Below are 26144 nucleotides of genomic sequence, written 5' to 3' on the forward strand. Positions count from 1 at the left end.
ATGCAGTCAGCCTCAGAGAAATTAGATTTGGATGTTTGAAAGGACGCTGAATCAGAAGGTCCTGTCTCAGAGGCAGAGACCATGGTGGACAGGACGACATGTCCACTAGATCTGGATAACAGGTCCTGCATGGCCACGCAGGCGCTATTAGAATCACCGATGCTCTCTCCTGTTTGATCCTGGCAATCAATCGAGGAAGCATCGGGAAAGGTGGAAACACATAAGCCATGTTGAAGACCCAAGGTGCTGTCAGAGCATCTATCAGCACCGCTCCCGGGTCCCTGGACCTGGATCCGTAACAAGGAAGCTTGGCGTTCTGGCGAGACGCCAGGAGATACAGATCTGGTTTGCCCCAATGATGAAGCAGTTGGGCAAACACCTCCGGATGAAGTTCCCACTCCCCCGGATGAAAGGTCTGGCGACTTAGAAAATCCGCCTCCCAGTTCTCCACGCCTGGGATGTGGATCGCTGACAGGTGGCAAGAGTGAGACTCTGCCCAGCGAATTATCTTTGAGACTTCCATCATCGCTAGGGAACTCCTTGTTCCTCCTTGATGGTTGATGTAGGCCACAGTCGTGATGTTGTCCGACTGAAACCTGATGAACCTCAGAGTTGCTAACTGAGGCCAAGCCAGAAGAGCATTGAAAATTGCTCTTAATTCCAGAATGTTTATTGGAAGGAGTCTCTCCTCCTGAGTCCATGATCCCTGAGCCTTCAGGGAATTCCAGACTGCGCCCCAACCTAGAAGGCTGGCGTCTGTTGTTACAATCGTCCAATCTGGCCTGCAGAAGGGCATCCCCTTGGACAGATGTGGCCGAGAAAGCCACCATCGAAGAGAATCTCTGGTCTCTTGATCCAGATTTATCAGAGGGGACAAATCTGAGTAATCCCCATTCCACTGACTTAGCATGCACAATTGCAGCGGTCTGAGATGCAGGCGCGCAAATGGTACTATGTCCATTGCCGCTACCATTAAGCCGATAACCTCCATGCACTGAGCCACTGACGGGTGTTGAATGGAATGAAGGACACGGCAAGCATTTAGAAGTTTTGATAACCTGTCCTCCGTCAGGTAAATTTTCATTTCTACAGAATCTATAAGAGTCCCAAGAAAGGGAACTCTTGTGAGTGGCAATAGAGAACTCTTTTCTACGTTCACCTTCCACCCATGCGACCTTAGAAATGCCAGAACTAACTCTGTATGAGACTTGGCAGTTTGGAAACTTGACGCTTGTATCAGAATGTCGTCTAGGTACGGAGCTACCGTTATGCCTCGCGGTCTTAGTACCTCCAGAAGAGAGCCCAGAACCTTTGTAAAGATTCTTGGAGCCGTAGCTAACCCGAAGGGAAGAGCTACAAACTGGTAATGCCTGTTTAGGAAGGCAAATCTTAGATACCGGTAATGATCCTTGTGAATCGGTATGTGAAGGTAGGCATCCTTTAAATCCACTGTGGTCATGTACTGACCCTCTTGGATCATGGGTAAGATGGTTCGAATAGTTTCTATTTTGAACGATGGAACTCTTAGGAATTTGTTTAGGCTCTTTAAGTCCAAGATTGGTCTGAAGGTTCCCTCTTTTTTGGGAACCACAAACAGATTTGAATAGAATCCTTGCCCGTGTTCCGACCGCGGAACTGGGTGGATCACTCCCATTAGTAAGAGGTCTTGTACACAGCGTAGAAACGCCTCTTTCTTTATCTGGTTTGCTGATAACCTTGAAAGATGAAATCTCCCTTGTGGAGCTTTGAAGTCCAGAAGATATCCCTGAGATATGATTTCCAACGCCCAGGGATCCTGGACATCTCTTGCCCAAGCCTGGGCAAAGAGAGAAAGTCTGCCCCCCACTATATCCGTTTCCGGATCGGGGGCCCTCACTTCATGCTGTCTTAGGGGCAGCAGCAGGTTTTCTGGCCTGCTTGCCCTTGTTCCAGGACTGGTTAGGTTTCCAGCCCTGTCTGTAGCGAGCAACAGTTCCTTCCTGTCTTGGAGCGGAGGAAGTTGATGCTGCTCCTGCCTTGAAGTTATGAAAGCCATGAAAATTAGACTGTTTAGCCTTTGGTTTGGCCCTGTCTTGAGGCAGGGCATGGCCCTTACCTCCAGTAATGTCAGCGATAATTTCTTTCAAGCCGGGCCCGAATAATGTCTGCCCTTTGAAAGGAATATTAAGCAATTTAGATTTAGAAGTCACATCAGCTGACCAGGATTTAAGCCACAGCGCTCTGCACGCTTGAATGGCGAATCCGGAGTTCTTAGCCGTAAGTTTGGTTAAGTGTACTACGGCATCAGAAATAAATGAATTAGCTAGCTTAAGGGCTTTAAGCTTGTTCATAATCTCATCCAATGGAGCTGTGCTAAGGGTCTCTTCCAGAGACTCAAACCAGAATGCCGCCGCAGCAGTGACAGGCGCGATGCATGCAAGGGGTTGTAATATAAAACCTTGCTGAACAAACATTTTCTTAAGGTAACCCTCTAACTTTTTATCCATTGGATCTGAAAAAGCACAGCTATCCTCCACCGGGATAGTGGTGCGCTTAGCCAGAGTAGAAACTGCTCCCTCCACCTTAGGGACCGTCTGCCATAGGTCCCGTGTGGTGGCGTCTATTGGAAACATTTTTCTAAATATAGGAGGGGGTGAAAAAGGCACACCGGGTCTATCCCACTCCTTGTTAACAATTTCTGTAAGCCTTTTAGGTATAGGAAAAACGTCAGTACACGCCGGTACCGCAAAATATTTATCCAGCCTACATACTTTCTCTGGAATTGCAACCGTGTTACAATCATTCAGAGCCGCTAATACCTCCCCTAGTAATACACGGAGGTTCTCAAGCTTAAATTTAAAATTTGAAATCTCTGAATCCAGTATACTTGGATCAGATCCGTCACCCACAGAATGAAGCTCTCCGTCCTCATGTTCTGAAAATTGTGACGCAGTATCAGACATGGCTCTACTATTATCAGCGCACTCTGTTCTTACCCCAGAGTGATCGCGTTTACCTCTTAATTCTGGCAATTTAGATAGTACTTCAGTCATAACATTAGCCATGTCTTGCAAAGTGATTTGTATGGGCCGCCCTGATGTACTTGGCGCCACAATATCACGCACCTCCTGAGCGGGAGGCGAAGGTACTGACACGTGAGGAGAGTTAGTCGGCATAACTTCCCCCTCGTTGTCTGGTGATATTTTTTTTAACATATAAAGTTTGACTTTTATTCTAAGTAACATCTATACATTGAGTGCACAAATTTCTATTGGGCTCCACATTGGCCTTTAAACATAGTGAACAAACAGATTCATCTGTGTCAGACATGTTTAAACAGACTAGCAATAACACTAGCAAGCTTGGAAAAAACTTTTAAATAAATTTACAAGCTATATAAAAAACGCTACTGCGCCTTTAAGAAACATAAAAATGTGACACAGTTGAATTAACAATGAACCAAATATGTTAAAACAACCAAATTTTAACAGAAAATGTATAAAGTTAGCAGAGGATTGCACCCAGCAGCAAAAGGATGATTAACCCCTTAATACCCAAAACGGATAACAGTTGAAATAATAAACGTTTTTATCACAGTCAAACACACTGTCACAGGTCTGCTGCGACTGATTACCTCCCTCAAAACTAGTTTTGGAGACCCCTGGGCCCTGTAGAGACGTCCTGGATCATGGAGGAAGAAATAGGAAGACTGTGACTAAATTTTTACTGCGCAATAAAGCGCTAAAATAGGCCCCTCCCACTCATATTACAACAGTGGGGAAGCTCAGTAAACTGTTTTTATGCAGAAAAAAACGACAGCCATGTGGTAAAAATCAAGCCCATAAAGTTTTATCACCAAGTACCTCAGAAAAAACGATTAACATGCCAGTAAACGTTTTAAAATTGAAAATTATGAAGTGTTATTAATAAGCCTGCTGCTAGTCGCTTTCACTGCAGTGCAGGCTCAAATATTACTTTAATATTGACAGTATTTTCTTAGTGAAATTCCATTTCCCAGAAATACCTCAGAGTATACATACATACATATCAGCCTGATACCAGTCGCTACTACTGCATTTAAGGCTGCACTTACATTACATCGGTATTAGCAGTATTTTCTCAGTCAATTCCATTCCTTAGAAAATAATTTACTGCACATACCTCCTTGCAGGTGGGCCCTGCATGCTATCCCCTGTTCTGAAGTTACCTCACTCCTCAGAATGGCCGAGAACAGCAAGTGGATCTTAGTTACGACCGCTAAGATCATAGAAAACTCAGGCAGATTATTTTTCTAATGCTGCCTGAGAACAAACAACACACTCCGGTGCCGTTTAAAATAACAAACTTTTGATTGAAGAAATAAAAACTAAGTTTAACACACCACAGTCCTCTCACACGTCCTATCTTTAGTTAGGTGCAAGAGAATGACTGGATATGACGTAGAGGGGAGGAGCTATATAGCAGCTCTGCTTGGGTGATCCTCTTGCACTTCCTGTTAGGGAGGAGTTATAATCCCATAAGTAATGGATGACCCGTGGACTGACTACACTTAACAGGAGAAAAGAGCAAGCCATGGCAACAGTTCTGGTAAAATGTGCAGTAATGCGCTGAGGGGGAGTTTTCCTCACAACCAAATATGCCTTACGAATTAAGGATTCAAGGCAGGCGGCTGACGTAACATCTGTAGATTTCTGACCCTTGCAGCCCAGAAAAATTGACAAAATGTAAAATAAATTCTGAAATCTTTTGTAGGTTCCACATCATGTTGGAGAGCTCTCACATCATCACCAGATTGTAAAGAAGACACTCAGAGTTCTTAGGGGCTGGACAAAAAGAATGAAAGACAATTTCCTGAATATAGTATCTGTAGATATTATATTAAGAAAAAATGAATAGCTAGTGCAAAGAACAGCCTTATCCTGATGAAAAATCAGAAAAGGAGGTTTGCATGACGATGCTGAAAGCTCAGAAACCCCCTTTTAGCCAAAGAAATAGGTAGAAGAAACTTCCAGGATAAAAAGCTAGTCATGTGCATTCGGATCATTCATGAAGAAGGTGGCTGCTTGCGGCATTCGGAAACAGATTTTTTTCTTGTGAAATTGAAACACACTAAGATACGTCCAATTCCAGATCCTAGTCTGTTGTACTTTCACAAGAAGAAATCTGTAATAAAGCCCTGTTTGGGAACTACAAGCATTGCAGCTCTTTTCCGGAATAGGATGTGGCCACTCAGCCAATCAGGAATGAAAGCCTCATATAGGGCTAGATTACGAGTGGAGTGTTATGTAAGCTTTTTGCGCTAGTCGGGTTGTGCCCGTATTGCTCAAAAAGCCGAACTTAGAATATCGAGTGCTTGTTCACGTATTCCCCCACAGAAAAAACCCTAACACCCAACTCACGTGCAAACCTAATTGCTTATTCGCATGTACGTTAACCTAACATGAAAATATGAATATTTCACATTCCAATGTTCTTCACATAACAGCATATGTTCTATTAATTCATTAATACACATTTCTATATATATATGATGGTATTTTGGTACAATATATAATTTATACACACACACACTAACTATATATAAATATATATAAATATATATATATATACACACACACACATACATATATATACATATATACACACACACACATATATATATATATATATATATATATATATTTATATATATTTATAAATGTTTAGCAGAATATGTTCTATGTGAAGAAATTTGGAATGTGAAATACTTACAGTAAATACACAGTAAAACACTTTATTAAATATGAATATTGCATAAATATGCTTTTACATGTTTTCATCTACTTAACTGCTCCAATGCACTTTGTCTATATAAGCCTATGTATGTATTTATATGTGTAAATACATAAACACATATATAAATACATATATACACACATATAGATATTTATATATACATACATATACATATGTATGATTTTTATGCTACCAAAAACGAAAATCTCCATCAGGAAAAATGTCTAGCACGTTAAAGGTGAGAAATTGTAATTTTGCAACCAAGGCGCAACTGCTTGGCTACTAGAGAAGGCTACAAGGCAGAGCAAATAAAATCAGTTAACAGTACCCTACTCTGGCAGCCATGCAGCTAATACGTCTTTTTCCTGGTTCAAAAATCAAATTTTTGACCTTTAAAGTGTGTAGCATTATTTTGTCATCCAGTAAAAGCTGACATTCAGAATGTGCCAATATTGCTGTTCCAAACCTATTGACATTTTGATATTGCTACTTACAACGAGCATTAGTTACCTCGTTAGAATTGCACACAAAAATGTCAGCACTTGAGTCGACATTGAAATTAAATGTATTTTTGTTTTGGACCAAACAGGAATCATGATTAAATCCAATAGACTTTCAAAGCAACTGAGGTACTAGCTCACCAAAAATAATTAAAAATTATATAACAATGCAACAAAATTTTAAGAATATCCAGTATATGGATACCTTATACCTTCCTTTCACCTATTATGGACAAAAAGTGGTGAATATAATCTTTATTCTCTAATAAACTACCTTATATAAAAAAATAATTCTAAGGACTTCATTCAAGTGAACACCATAAAAGATATTGTTTGAGAGAAAGATCATAGAACTAGAATTAGTTTCAATAAGGAGATTTCCATCTAAAAGATGGTTTCCTGAGCTACTCATGTAAAATGTGAACATGTTGTGGGTCAAAGGGAGCACTTTGAAGTTGGAAAACATAAGAGTAAAGTTCTATTGGAAAATAAAATCTCTATACACAGATCAATATCTGATAAACACCCATGAATGAAACAGAAAAAGACAGTTTGTTAAGGTATTTTTTATTTATACCCTGAAGAAATCACGTCAGAAACTACCATAAATCATGATTGTACAGGACTTGATCAAGTTCAAGAAAAATATATGCAATAATTTCAAGGTCCTACGGATTCCAAAGTGACCTTGGCTTATGAAATATGAGTTTAGAGACTACAGAAACTAACTATAACAGCAAAACATAGATAAAAATCAAATGGAAGCACCCACTATTGTCTGCCAAATGCTGCTCTGTTTACATGACTTATATATTGGGAGTCTGTAATTCTAAATGCCATCAAAGGGACACAAAAAATACCCCATATGTATCTATTTTAGATATTTAGCTTTTCAATTTTTCAGACATGAATCATGGACCCATAAAAAGTGAGAGGTTTGTTAGCTTATTTTCAAAAAACATTCTCAGGTTTCGTCACCACAGCTACACTTTTGGTGCAGCATTGATAATTGATAATTACAATGGAGGACTGCATCCTCCTCTCAGATCTGCTCCAAGATTCTAATAGCCATGTTACATTTAATGCTAAACTATGTTACCAGAAATCACAAGGTCCTGAAGCCCACTTCTGAAAAAGTAACAACTGTCCAAGAGTGTTCTAACAAGCTACATAATTGTTGCAGGTTTGTGGACCTGCTTTTTCAGGCGACAACATTTTTTGTAGTATCTAAAATAATTATGTTTCAAGTGTAACTAGATATGGGAAAGCAGTGTCTAAGAACAACATGGAGACTCTGGCAGTGGATGGATGTAGGTTCAAGAGTGGAAACATCAAAACTTTTAGATTGGAAAGTTATGATCCCACATACTTTTTGGTTAGACTTTCCAAACATGCTGCAATTATAGACTGAAATACAGTGCACTGTGCAAGAATGCTTCTCGGGGAATTCCCCCTCAATAAAAAATAGTACAGGAATAACGAAACTCCTGGACAGTCTGATGTAAGCATCAGCTGGAGGAGCCCTCTTAAATACCCTTGGAAATACTGCTGGTAAGAAACAAAAGTAAAAAATAATAAGGTAGAAGTGGGTAAACTAGAACGTCATAATTACGTGGATAGATAAAACAAAATTTATGCTTACCTGATAAATTTCTTTCCGGGCATGGAGAGACCACAACTTCATTCTAATTACTAGTGATATTCAACTCCTGGCCAGCAGGAGGAGGCAATGAGCACCCCAGCAAAGCTGTTAAGTGTAACTTCCCTTACCCATAATCCCCAGCCATTCAGCCGAAGGTTTCCTAAAAAAAAAACTGCCGAATTATATTAAAAAGGAGGGTGGGGTCGTGGACTCTCCATGCCCAGAAAGAAAGAAATTTATCAGGTAAGCATACATTTTGTTTTCTTTCTTATGGAATGGAGAGTCCACAACTTCATTCCAATTACTAGTGGGAACCAATACACAAGCTAGAGGACACAGAATGAAAAGGTAGGGAGAACAAGGCAGGAGGACCTAAACAAAAGGCACCACCGCTTGAAGAACCTTTCTCCCAAAAGAGGTCTCAGCCGAGGCAAAAGTATCAAATTTGTAGAATTTGGAAAAAGTATGCAAAGAAGACCATGTTGCTGCCTTGCAAATCTGTTCCACAGAAGCTTCATTTTTGAAAGGCCAGGCTGAGGAGACAGCCCAAATGGAATGAGCCGTTATTCTCTCAGGAGACTGCTGTCCAGCCGTCTAATAAGCTAAACGAATAATACTTCTTAACCAGAGGGAAAGGGTAGTAGAAGAGGCCTTCTGACCTTTACGCTTGCCAGAGAAAACCACAGAGAGGACAGAAGATTGCTGAAAATCTTTAGTTGCTTAGAGGTAAAATTTTAGAGCATGCACAACATACAGGTTATGCAGCAAACATTCTTTCTGAGAAGAAGGATTAGGATAAAAAGAAGGAACAACAATTTCCTGATTAATGTTTCGATCCGACACAACCTTAGAGAGAAAACCCAACTTAGTACGAAGGACAGCCTTATCTGCATGAAAAATAAGGTACGGGGAATCACACTGCAGAGCCGAATGCTTAGACACTCTGCGAGCAGAAGAAATAGGAAGAACAAACAAACCTTCCAAGACAATTTAATATCAACAGAATGCATCGGCTCAAACGGAGCCTGCTGCAAAACATTAAAAACAAGGTTAAGACTCCAAGGAGGAGCAACAGGTTTAAACACAGGCCTGATTCTCACCAGGGCCTGAACAAAAGCTTGAACATCTGGCAAATCAGCCAGGCGTCTTTGTAAAAGAATAGACAGTCAGTATTCTGAAGGGTCAGATATCTGCACTGACAACCTGAAGAAAAGATAAAATACGGGGAATCCTCACCCGGCTCCAGGACAAACCCTTAGATTCGCACCAATAAAGGTAATTACGCCATACCTTATGGTAAATCCTGTAACAGGTTTACGAGCCTGAAGCATGATATCAATGACCACCTCAGAAAAACCACATCTAGACAAAACTAGGCGTTCAATCTCCAAGCAGTCAGCTTCAGAGAAACCAGGTTTGGATGGAGGAAAGGACCTTGAATTAGAAGGTCTTTCCTCAGAGGTAACCTCCAAGGTGAAAGAGATGACATCCTCACCAGATCTGCGAACCAGATCCTGCGAGGCCATGCCGGAGCGATTAGAATTACAGATGCTCTCTCTTGAACCGTACTTTGGAAGCTTGGCATTTTGACGAGACACAATCAGATCCAACTTCGGAACCCCCCACCTGAGTGTTATCCTTGAGAACACTTCCGGATGGAGAGCCCACTCCCCGGGGTGAAAAGTCTGTCTGCTCAGAAAATACGCCTTCCAGTTGTCCACTCCTGGAATGTGGATGGCAGATAGGAGACAATTGTGAGCTTCTGCCCACTGCAGAATGCGAGTCACCTCCTTCATGGCCAAATAACTTTGAGTTCCTCCCTGGTGGTTGATGTAAGCCACTGAGATGATGTTGATTGACTGGGATCTAATAAACTGGCCAAGCTGTCAAGGCACTAAAGATTGCGCTCAACTCAAAGATGTTTATGGGAAGAGAAGACTCCTCCCGAGTCCACAGGCCCGGAGCTTTTAGAGAGCCCCAAACTGCTCCCCAGGCAGGCATCCATAGTAACAATAACCCAGGAAGGTCTCAGGACGCAAGTGCCCCGAGACAGATGTTCCTGTGTAATCCACCACGAGAGAGAGTCTCTTGTTAGGGGATCCAGATCTATCCTCTGTGATAAATCGGAATTGTCTCTGTTCCATTGACTGAGCATGAATAGTTGCAGTGATCTCAGATGGAACAGAGCAAAAGGAATGATGTCCATGGAAGCAAACATCAGACCAATCACCCTCATGCATTGAGCCACTGATGGATGACTAGCAGACTGGAGAGAAAAGCACAAAGCAAGATGTTTGGATTTCCATCAGGAAAATCCTCATGGACAGGGAATCTATAATTGTCCCTAAGAAACACATCCTTGTAGCTGTAACAAGGGAACTCTTTTCCAGATTCACTTTCCATCTGTGGGAACGTAGAAAAGACAACAACATCATCTCTGTATGAGATTTTGCTAGTTGAAAAGATGGTGCCTGAACCAATATGTCATCTAGGTAAGGCGCCACCGCAATTCCCTGAGATCTAACCACCGCCAAAGGGGCCCTCAGAACTTTTGAGAATATTCTGGGAGCCGTGGCAAGACCAAACGGAAGAGCAACAAACTGGAAATGCTTGTCCAAAAAGGAAAATCTCAGAAACTGGTGATGATCCCTGTGAATGGGAACATGAAGATACGCATCCTTCAGGTCTATGGTCGTCATGAACTGACCTTCCTAAACCAATGGAAGAACGGAACAAATTGTTTCCATCTTGAAGGATGGAACCCTTAGGAATTTGTTGAGGCACTTTAGATCTAGGATGGGACAGAAAGTTCCCTCCTTTTTGGGAACCACAAATAGATTTGAATAGAATCATCGACCCTGTTCCTCTACAGGAGCTGGAACAATTACTTCCAGGGAGGATAGGTCTTCTACGCAGTTTAAGAAAGCCTCCCTCTTTACCTGGTTTGTGGATAGTCTTGACAGGAGAAATCTGCCCCTTGGATGTCAAGACTTGAATCCTATTCTGTAACCCTGAGATACTATGTCCACAGACCACGGATCTGGGACATCGCATATCCAAGCTTGCTGAAAGAGAGAAAGCCTGCCCCCCACTTTTTCTAAAATTGGATCAGGGGCGGACCCTTCATGCTGATTTAGAATAGCAATACTTGCCACAGGTTGTCACTGTAATTCTTGATGGATGTACATCCTCTTTAAGTAAGCCGCTAGCTTCTTATCCATAGGATCCTTAAAAGAACAACTATCCTCTATAGGAATGGTAGTTCTTTTGGCTAGAGATAGCTCCTTCTAATTTAGGCACAGTGCGTCAAGAGTCACGAATGGAGTCCGCAACAGGAAACATCTTTTTAAAAACAGGGGAAGGGGAAAAAGGAACCCCTGGATAATTCAATTCCTGAGCTATAATTTTAGACATCTTGTCTGGAACAAGAAAAACATCCCCAGATGAGGGAGAATCATAAACTCTATTGGGTTTAGTGGACTTTTTAGGGTTGACAGCAACCGAAGGTTCGGAGTCGTCTAAAGTAGCTAGAACCTCCTTCAGAAGCAAACAGATGTTCAAGCTTCAATCTGAAATTAACTTCTTCAGATTATGAAGAATTTTCCACCATCATGTCAGAGTCTGAGATTTCACCTTCAGAAGCTACTGAAGTATCCTCCTCATCAGACATTTGAGAAAGGTTGACTAGAGCAGACTTAGAAGGGTCAGAAACCTTACTAGTAGAATAATGTTTAGATTTCCTCTTACGCTTACCCGAAGTAGGGAAAGAAGATAAAGCTACAGACACCGCAGAAGTTATCTGCGCAGCAAAATCTCCTGGCAAATAAACACCTCCAGAAGGTTGAGAGGAACTGCAAGAAACTGCATTTGAAACAACCATAACTTCAGACATTTGAGGAGAAAGCTGAGGCATATCCTGAGAGACATAAGGCTCAGAAGGGAGTAATTGATCTTTAAATTTTAAGGTCTTAGATAAGCAAGTGGAACAAAATTGCACAGGAGGTACAACCTGAGCCTCCAGACAAAGCAAACTTTTGTCAAAAGTAATGGATGAACTATGGTTTGAATCCATTTTAAAATATATCAAATATGAGAATTATTGAACACCAGTACGGTAAAAAACATAATTTATGTAAGAACTTACCTGATAAATTCATTTCTTTCATATTAGCAAGAGTCCATGAGCTAGTGACGTATGGGATATACATTCCTACCAGGAGGGGCAAAGTTTCCCAAACCTTAAAATGCCTATAAATACACCCCTCACCACACCCACAATTCAGTTTAACGAATAGCCAAGAAGTGGGGTGATAAGAAAGGAGCGAAAGCATCAAAAATAAGTTATTGGAATAATTGTGCTTTATACAAAAAAATCATAACCACCACAAAAAGGGTGGGCCTCATGGACTCTTGCTAATATGAAAGAAATTAATTTATCAGGTAAGTTCTTACATAAAATATGTTTTCTTTCATGTAATTAGCAAGAGTCCATGAGCTAGTGACGTATGGGATAGCAGATACCCAAGATGTGGAACTTACACGCAAGAGTCACTAGAGAGGGAGGGATAAAATAAAGACAGCCAATTCCGCTGAAAAATTAATCCACTACCCAAATCAAAAGTTTCCATTTTTATAATGAAAAAAACTGAAGTTATAAGCAGAAGAATCAAACTGAAACAGCTGCCTGAAGTACTATTTCTACCAAAAACTGCTTCTGAAGAAGAGAAAACATCAATATAGTAGAATTTAGTAAAATTATGCAAAGAAGACCAAGTCGTTGCTTTGCAAATCTGATCAACAGAAGCTTCATTCTTAAAAGTCCAGGAAGTAGAAACTGACCTAGTAGAATGAGCCGTAATCCTCTGAGGATTTTGATGAATCAAAAAGATTTAACCAAGATGCCAAAGAAATGGCAGAAGCCTTCTGACCTTTCCTAAAACCAGAAAAGATAACAAATAGATTTCAGAAAGACTGAAGTCTAGTCTGAGTAGCTTCAACATAATTTCAAAACTCTTACCACATCCAAAGAATGTAAGAATCTCTCCAAAGAATTCTTAGGATTAGGACACAAGGAAGGGACAATAATTCCTCTACTAATGTTAGAATTCACAACTTTAGGTAAAAATTGAAATGAAGACAGCAAAACCACCTTATCCTGATGAAAAATCAGAAAAAGGAGACTCACAAGAAAGAGCAGATAATTCAAAAACTGTTCTAGCTGAAGAGATGTCTAAAAGGAACAATACTTTCTATGAAAGTAATTTAAAATGTCCAAAGAAAGCATATGCTCAAACGGAAGAGCCTGTAAAGCCCTCAGAACCAAATTAAGACTCCAAGGAGGAGAAATTGGCTTAAATGACAGACTTGATACGAACCAAAGCCTGAACAAAACAATAAATAACAGAAAGATTAGCAAATTTTTCTGTGAAAACAGCACAGAAAAAGCAGAGATTTGTCCTTGCAAGGAACTTGCAGACAAAAACCCTTATCTAAACCATCCTGAAGAAACTATAAAATCCTATTAATTCTAAAAGAATGCCAAGAGAATTTATGAGAAGAGCATCAAGAGATGTAAATCTTTCAAACTCGATAATAAATCTTACTAGACACAGATTTACGAGCCTGCAACATAGTATTAATCACTGAATCAGAGAAACTTCTATGACTAAGTACTAAGCGTTAAATCTCCATACCATCAAATTAATAATTTGAGTTCCTGATGGAAAAAATGAATGTTAAGATATAAGGTCTGGCCTTAATGGAAGTGACCAAGATTGGCAACTGGACATCCAAACAAGAACCATATACCAAAACCTGTGCAGCCATGCTGGAGCCACCAGCAACACAAAAGATTGCTCCCTGATGATTTTGAAAATCACTCTAAAAAGAAGAACCAGAGGCGAAAAAATATAGGCAGATTGATAACTCCAAGGAAGTGTCAATGCATACACTGCTTCCGCCAGAGGATCCCCGGACCTGAATAGGCCCCTGGGAAGTTCCTTGTTTAGATGAGATGCCATCAGATCTATTTCTGGAAGCCCTCACATCTGAACAATTTGAAAAAACACATCTGGGTAAAGAGACCATTCTCCCGGATTTAAAGCTTGATTGACAAATAATCCGCTTCCCAATTGTCTATACCTGGGAAATGGACCTCAGAAATTAGACAGGAGCTGGATTTAGCCCAAACAAGTATCCGAGATACTTCTTTCACAGCCTAAGGATTGAGAGTCCCACCCTGATGATTGACATATGCCACAGTTGTGACATTGTCTGTCTGAAAAACAATAAACGTCTCTTTCTTCAAAAAGAAGCCAAAACTGAAGAACTCTGAAAAATGCACGGAGTTACAAAATATCGATTGGTAATCTCGCCTCCTAAGATTTCCAAACCCTTTGTGCTGACAGAGATCCCCAGACAGCCTCCCAACCTAAAAGACTCGCATCTGTAGTGATCATGGTCCAGGTTGAATGAACCGAAGAGACCCGTAGAACTATATGATGGTGATCTAAGCACCAAATCAAAGATAGTTGAACATTGGGATTCAAAGATATAAAAAGTGATATCCTAGAATCCCTGCACCATGAATTCAGTATAAAAAACTGGAAAGGTTTCTTATGAAAATGAGCAAAGGGAATCGAATCCAATGCTGCAGCCATAATACCTAAAACTTCCATGCATATAGCAACTGAAGGAAATAATAGAGACTGAAGGTTCCGACAAACGGAACCCAATAAAATTGTCACTTGTCTGCTAGAGACAAAGACATTGACACAATCTATCTGGAAACCTAAAAAAGGTGACCCTTGTCTGAGGAATCAAGGAGCTTTTGATAAAAAGATCCTCTAACCATGTCTTGATGAAACAACAAAAGTTGAATCATATGAGATTCCGCAGAACGAAAAGACTGAGCCAGTACCACGAGACCGTCCAAATAAGGAAACACTGAGAACCTTGAAAAGATTCTTAGAGCTGTCGCTAGACCAGAAGGAAAAGCAACAAATTGGTAATGCTTGTCAAAAAAAGAGAATCTCAGAAAATGAAAATAATCTGAATGAAAACAGAAAATGAAGATATGCATCTATTGTATCTATTGTAAACAAATAATGCCATCACTGACCAAAAAGGCAGAATAGACCATATAAACACCATTCAAAAAGATGGTACACTTAAATGACAATTCAAAAAGATTTTCTATCTTTGGGATAATGAATAGTTTTGAATAAAACCCCCAAACCCTGTTCCTAAAATGGAACTGGTATAAATACCCCAGAAAACTCCAGGTCTGAGCAGTGCCTTGAGCCCCAACGGGTGACCAGCCGCGCTTCACAAGTACCCAATACATACAGGTCTGAAACACACTTCAGAAAATCTAAGAAGTTTGGACCGAATTGAACCAAACAAATTTAAAAAAAAAAAAGCTAAGCTGGAATAAGAACTGCACCTACATGCAAATTTGGGGAGCTGACTTTGATCTTTTAAATGGCTTAAATTGAATGAAGAAAACTTCCAATTATAAACATGTTACTTGGGGAAGAATTTAGAATTCCGTTCCTTAGTAAGAACAAAAACTAATAAAAGCTTAAAATTCAGTCTTCGAACTCAATCTTGAAGCCCAGAGTAACAGTTGAAGAATTGAATCCAATTGTGAACTAAATAATTGATTACCTTGGAAAAAAAGAAATATGGAATTTAGAAATCAAATTAGCATTCCAAGATTGAAATCACAAAGTTCTTCTAGCTAAAATAGCTAAAGACATAGATTAAACCTCATTTGCGAAAATATCAAAAAAATGACGACACAAATGAAATTATTAGCATGTTGATCAACTTAACAATGATAAACAAATCATAATCCGATACTTGTTGGACTAAAGTATCCACCCAGAAAGTTGAAGCAGTTGCAACATCAGCCAAATAAATTACAGGTCTAAGAAAAGTACCTGAAAATAAATAATTTTCCTTAAATAAGATACAAGTTTCCCAAGGAAAAAAAATAAATACTATTTGCTATAGGAATAGTAGTATGTTTAGCAAGAGTAGATATAGCCCCATTAACTTGGGGGATCTTCCTCAAAACTTAAAACTAACTGCCGGCAAAGGATACAATTTAAAAACCTTAAAGAAGGAATAAAAGAAATTCCCGGCCTATTCCATTCCCTAGTATCAGGAACTGGAAATAAAACCTCTGAAGAAACCACAGAAGGTTAATAAGCAGAATTTAAATGTTAGCTAGTCTTAAAATCAAAAGAACTAGTTACTTCAATATCCAAAATAATCAACACCTTTTCAACAAAGAACGAATGTACTCTATTTAAAAATAAAAAAGTAGATTTGTTAGTGTCAATATCTGATGAAGAATATTCTGAATGAGAAAAAACACCATCAGAGAAGGATAATTCAGTATGTTGTTGGTCATTTGAAACTTCATCAACTAAATGAGAAGTTTAAAAAAGACCTAAAAATTTTATTAGAAGGCGGGATGGCAGACAAAGCCTTTAGAATAGAATCAGAAAAATATTCTTATAAATTCCTAAGTATATCTTGTACATAAGATGTAAAAAGAATAGCAATAGATAATGCATAAATACTAATGGACTCTGCATGTAAAAGTTTATCATAATAACTTATTACAAACCATAGCTAAAGATAAACATTCATAACATTAAAATAAATTAACTTAGCTTTGGTATGACTGATATCAGTCATCAGGAATCCCTCAGTATTTTCTGATACAGGAACAGTTTTTGGAATATCTTGCAATATGTAATAGAAAAAAAAATATATAATATACATAAAAAGCAAAATTATCAAATTCCTTAAATGACAGTTTCAGGAATGGGGAAAAAATGCAAACAGAACAGGCCTCTAAAAACCAGAAGCAACTAAAAAATGAGACTTAAATAATGTTAAAAATCTGGCGCCAAGAATGACGCCCACATATTTTTTGGCGCCAAAAACGTCTGCAACAAACACGAGAGCCAAAAATGACGCAACTACATGAAAACCTCCGGCGTCAACTATGACGCCGGAAATTACGTCATTGACGTCAGACAAACGTCAATCTCGCGCCAAAAAAGTCTCGCGCCAAAAATGACGCAATAAATTCTAGCATTTTTTGCACCCGCGAGCCTAACAGCCCGCAATTTAAAGGAAAAAAGTCAATTGAAAATTTAGGTAAGAAAAATATTTAATTCATATGCATTTTCCCAAAAAAATTAAACTGACAGTCTGAATGAAGGAATACTGAATATCCTGAATCATGGCAAATATAAGTTTAAACACATATATTTAGAACTTTACATATAAAGTGCCCAGCCATAGCTTTGAGTGTCATAAATAAAAATAAGACTTACTTACCTTAAGACACTCATCTACATATAGTAGATAGCGAAACCAGTACTGAAACGAGAATCAGTAGAGGTAATGGTATATAAGAGTATATCGTCAATCTGAAAAGGGAGGTAGGAAAAGAAATCTCTACGACCGATAACAGAGAACCTATGAAATAGATAGGCAATACTCTCTTCACATCCCTCTGACATTCACTGCACTCTGAGAGGAAAACCGAGCTTCAGCCTGCTGAGAAGCGCATATCAACGTAGAATCTAGCACAAACTTACTTCACCACCTCCATGGGAGGCAAAGTTTGTAAAACTGAATTGTGGGTGTGGTGAGGGGTGTATTTATAGGCATTTTAAGGTTTGGGAAACTTTGCCCCTCCTGGTAGGAATGTATATCCCATACGTCACTAGCTCATGACTCTTGTTAATTACATGAAAGAAATAAAGTACACACCTCTTAACATACAAAAAGGAAAAAAGTTTTTATTTTAGAAAAAAAATTCTCAAACCTCTATACCTCAGGCTGAGCTGAGGAGACTTACCACACCAAGACCGTAGTCTCTCCAGAAAATCAGCAAGTGATATCTGATTAGATCCTCTATCAGTAGGATGCCAGATTAGCAAAGTTCAGCGCTCCAACCGAAGCCGGCACAGAGATAGGCGACAAGATTGCAAGATGTCTAACTCTCGTGTATCCCACAAGTAATGGATGATCCGTGGACTGGATACACCTAACAAGAGAAAACATAATTTATGCTTACCTGATAAATTTATTTCTCTTGTGGTGTATCCAGTCCACGGATCATCCATTACTTGTGGGATATTCTCCTTCCCAACAGGAAGTTGCAAGAGGATCACCCACAGCAGAGCTGCTATATAGCTCCTCCCCTAACTGCCATAGCCAGTCATTCGACCGAAACTAGCTGAGAAAGGAGAAACCATAGGGTGCAGTGGTGACTGTAGTTTAAAATTTAGACCTGCCTTAAAAGGACAGGGCGGGCCGTGGACTGGATACACCACAAGAGAAATAAATTTATCAGGTAAGCATAAATTATGTTTTCTCTTGTTAGGTGTATCCAGTCCACGGATCATCCATTACTTGTGGGATACCAATACCAAAGCTAAAGTACACGGATGAAGGGAGGGACAAGGCAGGTACTTAAACGGAAGGGACCACTGCCTGTAGAACCTGTCTCCCAAAAATAGCCTCCGAAGAAGCAAAAGTATCAAATTTGTAAAATTTTGAAAAGGTATGAAGCAAAGACCAAGTCGCCGCTTTGCAAATCTGTTCAAAAGAAGCCTCATTTTTAAAGGCCCAGGTGGAAGCCACAGCTCTAGTAGAATGAGCTGTAATCCTTTCAGGGGGCTGCTGTCCAGCAGTCTCATAGGCTAAGCGTATTACGCTCCGAAGCCAAAAAGAAAGAGAGGTTGTCGAAGCCTTTTGCCCTCTCCTCTGTCCAGAGTAAACAACAAACAGGGAAGTTGTTTGACGAAAATCTTTAGTCGCTTGTAAGTAAAACTTTAAAGCACGGACTACGTCCAAATTATGTAAAAGACGTTCCTTCTTTGAAGAAGGATTAGGACACAATGATGGAACAACAATCTCTTGATTGATATTCTTGTTGGAAACTACCTTAGGTAAAAACCCAGGTTTTGTACGCAGAACTACTTTATCTGTATGGAAAATCAGATAAGGAGAATCACATTGTAAAGCTGATAACTCAGAGACTCTACGAGCCGAGGAAATAGCCATCAAAAACAGAACTTTCCAAGATAAAAGTTTGATATCAATGGAATGAAGGGGCTCAAACGGAACTCCTTGAAGAACCTTAAGAACCAAGTTTAAGCTCCATGGAGGAGCAACAGGTTTAAACACAGGCTTAATTCTAACCAAAGCCTGACAAAATGCCTGGACGTCTGGAACCTCTGCCAGACGCTTGTGCAAAAGGATAGACAGAGCAGAAATCTGTGCCTTTAAAGAACTAGCTGATAATCCTTTATCCAAACCCTCTTGGAGAAAGGACAATATCCTAGGAATCCTAACCTTACTCCATGAGTAATTCTTGGATTCACACCAATGAAGATATTTGCGCCATATCTTATGGTAGATTTTCCTTGTTACAGGCTTTCGTGCCTGTATTAAGGTATCAATGACTGACTCGGAGAAGCCACGCCTTGATAAAATCAAGCGTTCAATCTCCAGGCAGTCAGTCTCAGAGAAATTAGATTTGGATTATTGAAAGGACCTTGTAGTAGAAGGTCTTGTCTCAGAGGCAGAGGCCAAGGTGGAAAGGATGACATGTCCACCAGGTCTGCATACCAGGTCCTGCGTGGCCACGCAGGCGCGATCAAGATCACCGATGCTCTCTCCTGTTTGATTTTGGCAATCAGTCGAGGGAGCAGAGGAAACGGTGGAAACACATAAGCCAGGTTGAAGAACCACGGGGCTGCTAAAGCATCTATCAGCGTCGCTTCTGGGTCCCTGGACCTGGATCCGTAACAAGGAAGCTTGGCGTTCTGGCGAGACGCCATGAGATCCAATTCTGGTGTGCCCCAACGATGAACCAATTGAGCAAACACCTCCGGGTGGAGTTCCCACTCCCCCGGATGAAAAGTCTGACGACTTAGAAAATCCGCCTCCCAGTTCTCTACACCTGGGATATGGATCGCTGATAGATGGCAAGAGTGAGCGAATTATCTTGGAGACTTCTAACATCGCTAGGGAGCTCCTGGTCCCCCCTTGATGGTTGATGTAAGCCACAGTCGTGATGTTGTCCGACTGAAATCTGATGAACCTCAGGGTTGCTAACTGAGGCCAAGCTAGAAGAGCATTGAATATTGCTCTTAACTCCAGAATATTTATTGGGAAGCGGAGGAGGTTGATGCTACTCCTGCCTTGAAATCCACGATCCCTGAGCCTTCAGGGAATTCCAGACTGCACCCCAACCTAGAAGGCTGGCATCTGTTGTTACAATTGTCCAATCTGGCAGGCGAAAGATCATACCTTTGGACAGATGGACCCGAGATAGCCACCAGAGAAGAGAATCTCTGGTCTCTTGATCCAGATTTAACAGAGGGGACAAATCTGTGTAATCCCCATTCCACTGACTGAGCATTGCAGCGGTCTGAGATGTAGGCGCACAAATGGCACTATGTCCATTGCCGCTACCATTAAGCCGATCACTTCTATGCACTGAGCCACCGAAGGGCGCGGAATGTAGTGAAGAACACGGCAGGAATTTAGAATCTTTGATAACCTGGACTCCGTCAGGTAAATTTTCATTTCTACAGAATCTATCAGAGTTCCTAGGAAGGAAACCCTTGTGAGAGGTGATAGAGAACTCTTTCCCTCGTTCACTTTCCACCCATGCGACCTCAGAAATGCCAACACTATGTCCGTATGAGATTTGGCAATTTGGAAGTTTGACGCCTGTATCAGGATGTCGTCTAGATAAGAGGCCACTGCTATGCCCCGTGGTCTTAGGACCGCCAGAAGAGACCCCAGAACCTTTGTAAAAATTCTTGGGGCTGTAGCTAACCCGAAAGGGAAGAGCCACAAACTGGTAATGCCTGTCTAGAAAGGCAAACCTTAGGAACCGATGATGATCTTTGTGAATCGGTATGTGAAGGTAAACATCCTTCAAATCCACTGTGGTCATGTACTAACCCTCCTGGATCATAGGTAGGATTGTCCGAATAGTTTCCATTTTGAACGATGGAACTCTGAGGAATTTGTTTAAGATCTTTAGATCCAAAATTGGTCTGAAGGTTCCCTCTTTTTTGGGAACCACAAACAGATTTGAATAAAATCCCTGTCCTTGTTCCATCTGTGGAACTGGATGGATCACTCCCATTATTAGGAGGTCTTGCACACAGCGTAAGAATGCCTCTTTCTTTATCTGGTTTACAGATAATCTCGAAAGGTGAAATCTCCCTTGTGGGGGGGAAGCTTTGAAGTCCAGAAGATATCCCTGAGATATGATCTCCAACGCCCAGGGATCCTGAACATCTCTTGCCCACGCCTGGGTGAAGAGAGAAAGTCTGCCCCCTACTAGATCCGTTGCCGGATAGGGGGCCGTTCCTTCATGCTGTCTTAGAGGCAGCAGCAGGCTTTCTGGCCTGCTTGCCTTTGCTCCAGGCCTGGTTAGATTTCCAGGCCGGCTTGGATTGCGCAAAAGTTCCCTCTTGTTTTGTAGCAGAGGAAGTTGATGCTGCACCTGCCTTGAAGTTTCGAAAGGCACGAAAATTAGACTGTTTGGCCCTTGATTTGGCCCTGTCCTGAGGAAGGGTATGACCCTTACCTCCAGTAATGTCAGCAATAATTTCCCTCAAACCAGGCCCAAATAGGGTCTGCCCCTTGAAGGGAATGTTAAGTAATTTAGACTTTGAAGTCACGTCAGCTGACCAAGATTTAAGCCATAGCGCCCTACGCGACTGGATGGCGAATCCAGAATTCCTAGCCGTTAGTTTAGTCAAATGAACAATGGCATCAGAAACAAAAGAATTAGCTAGCTTAAGTGTTCTAAGCTTGTCAAGTATTTCAGTCAATGGAGTAGCTGTCTGAAAGGCCTCTTCCAGAGACTCAAACCAGAACGCCGCAGCAGCAGCGACAGGAGCAATGCATGCAAGGGGCTGCAGGATAAAACCTTGTTGAATAAACATTTTCTTAAGGTAACCTTCTAATTTTTTATCCATTGGATCTGAAAAAGCACAACTGTCCTCGACAGGGATAGTGGTACGCTTTGCTAAAGTAGAAACTGCTCCCTCCACCTTAGGGACCGTCTGCCATAAGTCCCATGTGGTGGCGTCTATTGGAAACATTTTTCTAAAAATAGGAGGGGGGGGGGGGGAAAACGGCACACCGGGTCTGTCCCACTCCTTAGTAATAATTTCTGTAAACCTTTTAGGTATTGGAAAAAACGTCAGTACACACCGGCACCGCGTAGTATTTATCCAGTCTACACAATTTCTCTGGCACTGCAATTGTGTCACAGTCATTCAGAGCAGCTAAAACCTCTCCAAGCAACACCCGGAGGTTCTCAAGCTTAAATTTAAAAGTAGACATATCTGAATCAGATTTCCCCGAGTCAGAGACGTCACCCACAGACTGAAGCTCTTCCTCAGCTTCTGCATATTGTGACGCAGTATCAGACATGGGCCTTAAAACATGTGCGCGCACTGTATTACGTCTAACCCCAGAGCTATTGCGCTTTCCTCTGAATTCAGGCAGTCTGGCTAATACCGCTGACAGGGTATTATCCATGATTGCCGCCATGTCCTGCAAAGTAATCGCTATGGGCGTCTTTGATGTACTTGGCGCCATTTTAGCGTGAGTCCCTTGAGCGGGAGTCAAAGGGTCCGACACGTGGGGAGAGTTAGTCGGCATAACTTCCCCCTTGTCAGAATCCTCTGGTGATAATTCTTTTAAAGATAACAGCTGATTTCTATTGTTTAAAGTGAAATCAATACATTTAGTACACATTCTCCTATGGGGTTCCACCATGGCTTTTAAACATAATGAACAAGGAGTTTCCTCTATGTCAGACATGTTTATACACACTAGCAATGAGACTAGCAAGCTTGGAAAACACTTTAAATCAAGTTAACAAGCAATATAAAAAAAAAAAAAAGTTACTGTGCCTTTAAGAGAAACAAATTTTGCCAAAATTTGAAATAACAGTGAAAAAGGGCAGTTAAACTAACAAAATTTTTACAGTGTATGTAACAAGTTAGCAGAGCATTGCACCCACTTGCAAATGGATGATTAAACCCTTAATACAAAAAACAGATTAACAAAATGAAAAATAAGTTTTTTAAACAGTCATAACAACTGCCACAGCTCCTACTTTTGAAGCCTTTTGAGCCCTTCAGAGATGTCCTATAGCATGCAGGGGACTGCTGAGGGAAGCTGAATGTCACAGTTTGTAATTTTAACTGCACCAACTGTAACTTTTATACTATAACAGTGTAAACCTTTTGTTTCTAGACAAAAATAAAGCCAGCCATGTGGAAAAAACTAGGCCCCAATAAGTTTTATCACCAAAGCATATATAAAAACGATTAAACATGCCAGCAAACGTTTTATATTGCACATTAATCAGAGTATATACCTCTGATAGCAAGCCTGATACTAGTCGCTATTAAATCACTGTATTTAGGCTTTAACTTACATTAATCCGGTATCAGCAGCATTTTCTAGCAAATTCCATCCCTAGAAAAACTTAACTGCACATACCTTATTGCAGGATACCCTGAACGCCATTCTCCCTCTGAAGTTACCTCACTCTTCAGACATATGTGAAAATAGCAGTGGATCTTAGTTACTTCTGCTAAGATCATAGAAAAACGCAGGCAGATTCTTCTTCTAAATGCTGCCTGAGATAAAATAGCACAACACCGGTACCATTTAAAAACAATAAACTTTTGATTGAAGAAAAAACTAACTATATTTTACCACTTTCCTCTTACTACCTCCAGCTATGTTGAGAGCTTGCAAGAGAATGACTGGGTATGGCAGTTAGGGGAGGAGCTATATAGCAGCTCTGCTGTGGGTGATCCTCTTGCAACTTCCTGTTGGGAAGGAGAATATCCCACAAGTAATGGATGATCCGTGGACTGGATACACCTAACAAGAGAAATATATATATATATATATATATATATATATATAATTTGTTTCCGTTTTTTAATGTGCCCCCATGATTAACCACTGGCCCCACCTTGGCCCCCCAGTAAAATTTGTCTATAACCGCCACTGAATACAACTAATGTTATAGTTAATAGCATTACTTCAAATTAAGTCAAGGAAATGACCACATAGCTTTCTCAAGAAGCACTTCACCATTCAAGAGTGGACTTGTTTAGTACATGTTATACCTTTTATTGTTTGCTCTATGTCGACCATCATTTGAAATTTTATACTGAAATTGATCTAGCATTCAAAAATTCAGAAAATTTTTATTCCTTGTTATCCACTAAAGTTTATATTAAAAAAACAAACAAACAAAAAAAGCTAGAAATATAACATTCGCATGTATCCATCTGAATTTGGTTGTACAATATAATAAGAGTAAGACATAGGTAGTAAGAGTAAGGAAAAAGTTACCTGATCATAAAATCCTCTTCAGATTTAAATTCTAAATTAAATTATAGTGACATTGATACATTATTTAATTATAGTAATAATACTTACACTTAACTCCTCTCCTTTGTCAATATCTTCATCCGATTCTTCTTCTTCTTCTTCATTCGAACAAGTGTCTGGCCAATACCAAGGCTCTCGTGGGAAGTTTATACTCTATAACATTTTAAAATATTTTTTTACTCAATGTATCAAACTTATCTTCAAATTCATTTGCATTACAAATTTGATAAAAGTGGAATAAACAGCAATATTTGAAAACATATTAAGATTCACTAAACAAATGACATTGTTGGAAACACACTTCTAGTTTATACAGTAAAGAAATTAAAACCGCCATTTATACAAATTTCAAGAGATCTGAGAATTAGAACAGACACTTCGATAGACAGACTAGGAACAAGCAAATTATTTTAATAGAATTACATTACTCCAAACTAAGAAAAAGGAAAGGGTGCTTGACATTACATATGTAATCAACATACTTTTCTAGCAAAATGTTCTAAACGGTTTGCTAAAAATAATACATCAAATACATTTTTATGTTTTACGAAGGTCTGCAAATATAACAGAGCAATTTAATAGCGCTGACAATACAAACTTTCATGATTTAAAGAAACTGCTCAGTTATATAAACTTTTCCATTTACTTGTTACAAATTTTAACTCTCTCTCACTATCTCATACTCTTGGTATTATTTGTTTAAACTTTCATTGAAATCTTATGTGACCAGAAGTTTGAGGACACATCTACTAATTATTGAGACAAACATTGGCAGTATAATGGGTTGTACTGAAGAGCTCAGTGGTACTGTCATAGGATGCCACCTTTGTGAAATTTCTGCTCTTCTAAATCTGGCTCAGTCAACTGTAAGTGCTATTTTTGTGAACTGGAAGCATCTAGGAGCTGCCGCTCAGTATTTATACACTATGTGGCCAAAAGTAGGTGGACACCTGACGATCTTGCCTATATAAACTTGTTGGAGATCCCATCTAAACCCATGGTCATTGATATGGAGTTGCCCCCCACCTTTGTGGCTATAAAAAGGCTTTCCACAAGAATTTGTGTCCATTGTGAGGTCAGGCTCGCAATCAGCATCACTATTCATTCAAAAGGTATTCAAGGGGATTGAGGTCAGGGCTCTGTGCAGGCTACTCAAGTTCCTCCACACAAAACTTGTCAAACCATGTATTCATGGACCTCGGGCACAGGGGTATAATCATGCTGGAACAGTAAAGTGTCTTTCCCAAACTGTTGCCACAAAGTTGAAAGCACTCAAATGTCTAAAAATGTATTGTATCCTGTAGAATTTAGATTAAGATGCCCCTTCACTGGAATATAAGGGGTCTAGCTCAAACCCTGTATAAAAGCCGCAGACCGTTATGCCGGGTCCACCATACTTTACAGTAGGCACTATGCATTTGGTAGGTAGTGTTCACCTGGCATCAACCACACTCTTCCATGAACATAACAGAAAGTAAATCACGATTAATCACTCCAGCGAGCATATTTCCACTGCCCCAGTTGCAACATGCTTTACATCAAACACTTGGCATTGAGCATAATAACGTCAGGCTTGTGTACAGCTGCTTGGCAGTGCAAACCCATTTCATGAAGCTCCCGATGCACAGTTCTTGTGCTGATATTACTCCCATAGGCTGTTTGGAACTCTGTAGTGAGTGATGCAACAGCTGATTTGTGCATTGCTGCAGCTGAGGGTATGAATATATACTTGTCAACAAAGGATACAAAAAGAACAAATT

General features: G+C 40.1%; 1 protein-coding gene across 2 annotated transcripts in view; it reads right to left on the reverse strand.

The window, feature by feature from the left end:
- GPATCH11 (G-patch domain containing 11) overlaps nt 1–26144 on the reverse strand; it is a 178957-nt gene that overhangs the window by 19462 nt on the left and 133351 nt on the right. For both annotated transcript variants that reach the window (XM_053711881.1, XM_053711882.1), the window contains one exon: nt 24433–24537. In XM_053711881.1, coding sequence (XP_053567856.1) covers nt 24433–24537 — 105 coding nt within the window. The remainder of the gene's footprint in view (nt 1–24432; nt 24538–26144) is intronic.

The sequence above is a fragment of the Bombina bombina genome, chromosome 4 (assembly GCF_027579735.1).
Source record: "Bombina bombina isolate aBomBom1 chromosome 4, aBomBom1.pri, whole genome shotgun sequence".
In the NCBI taxonomy this organism is placed as follows: domain Eukaryota; kingdom Metazoa; phylum Chordata; class Amphibia; order Anura; family Bombinatoridae; genus Bombina; species Bombina bombina.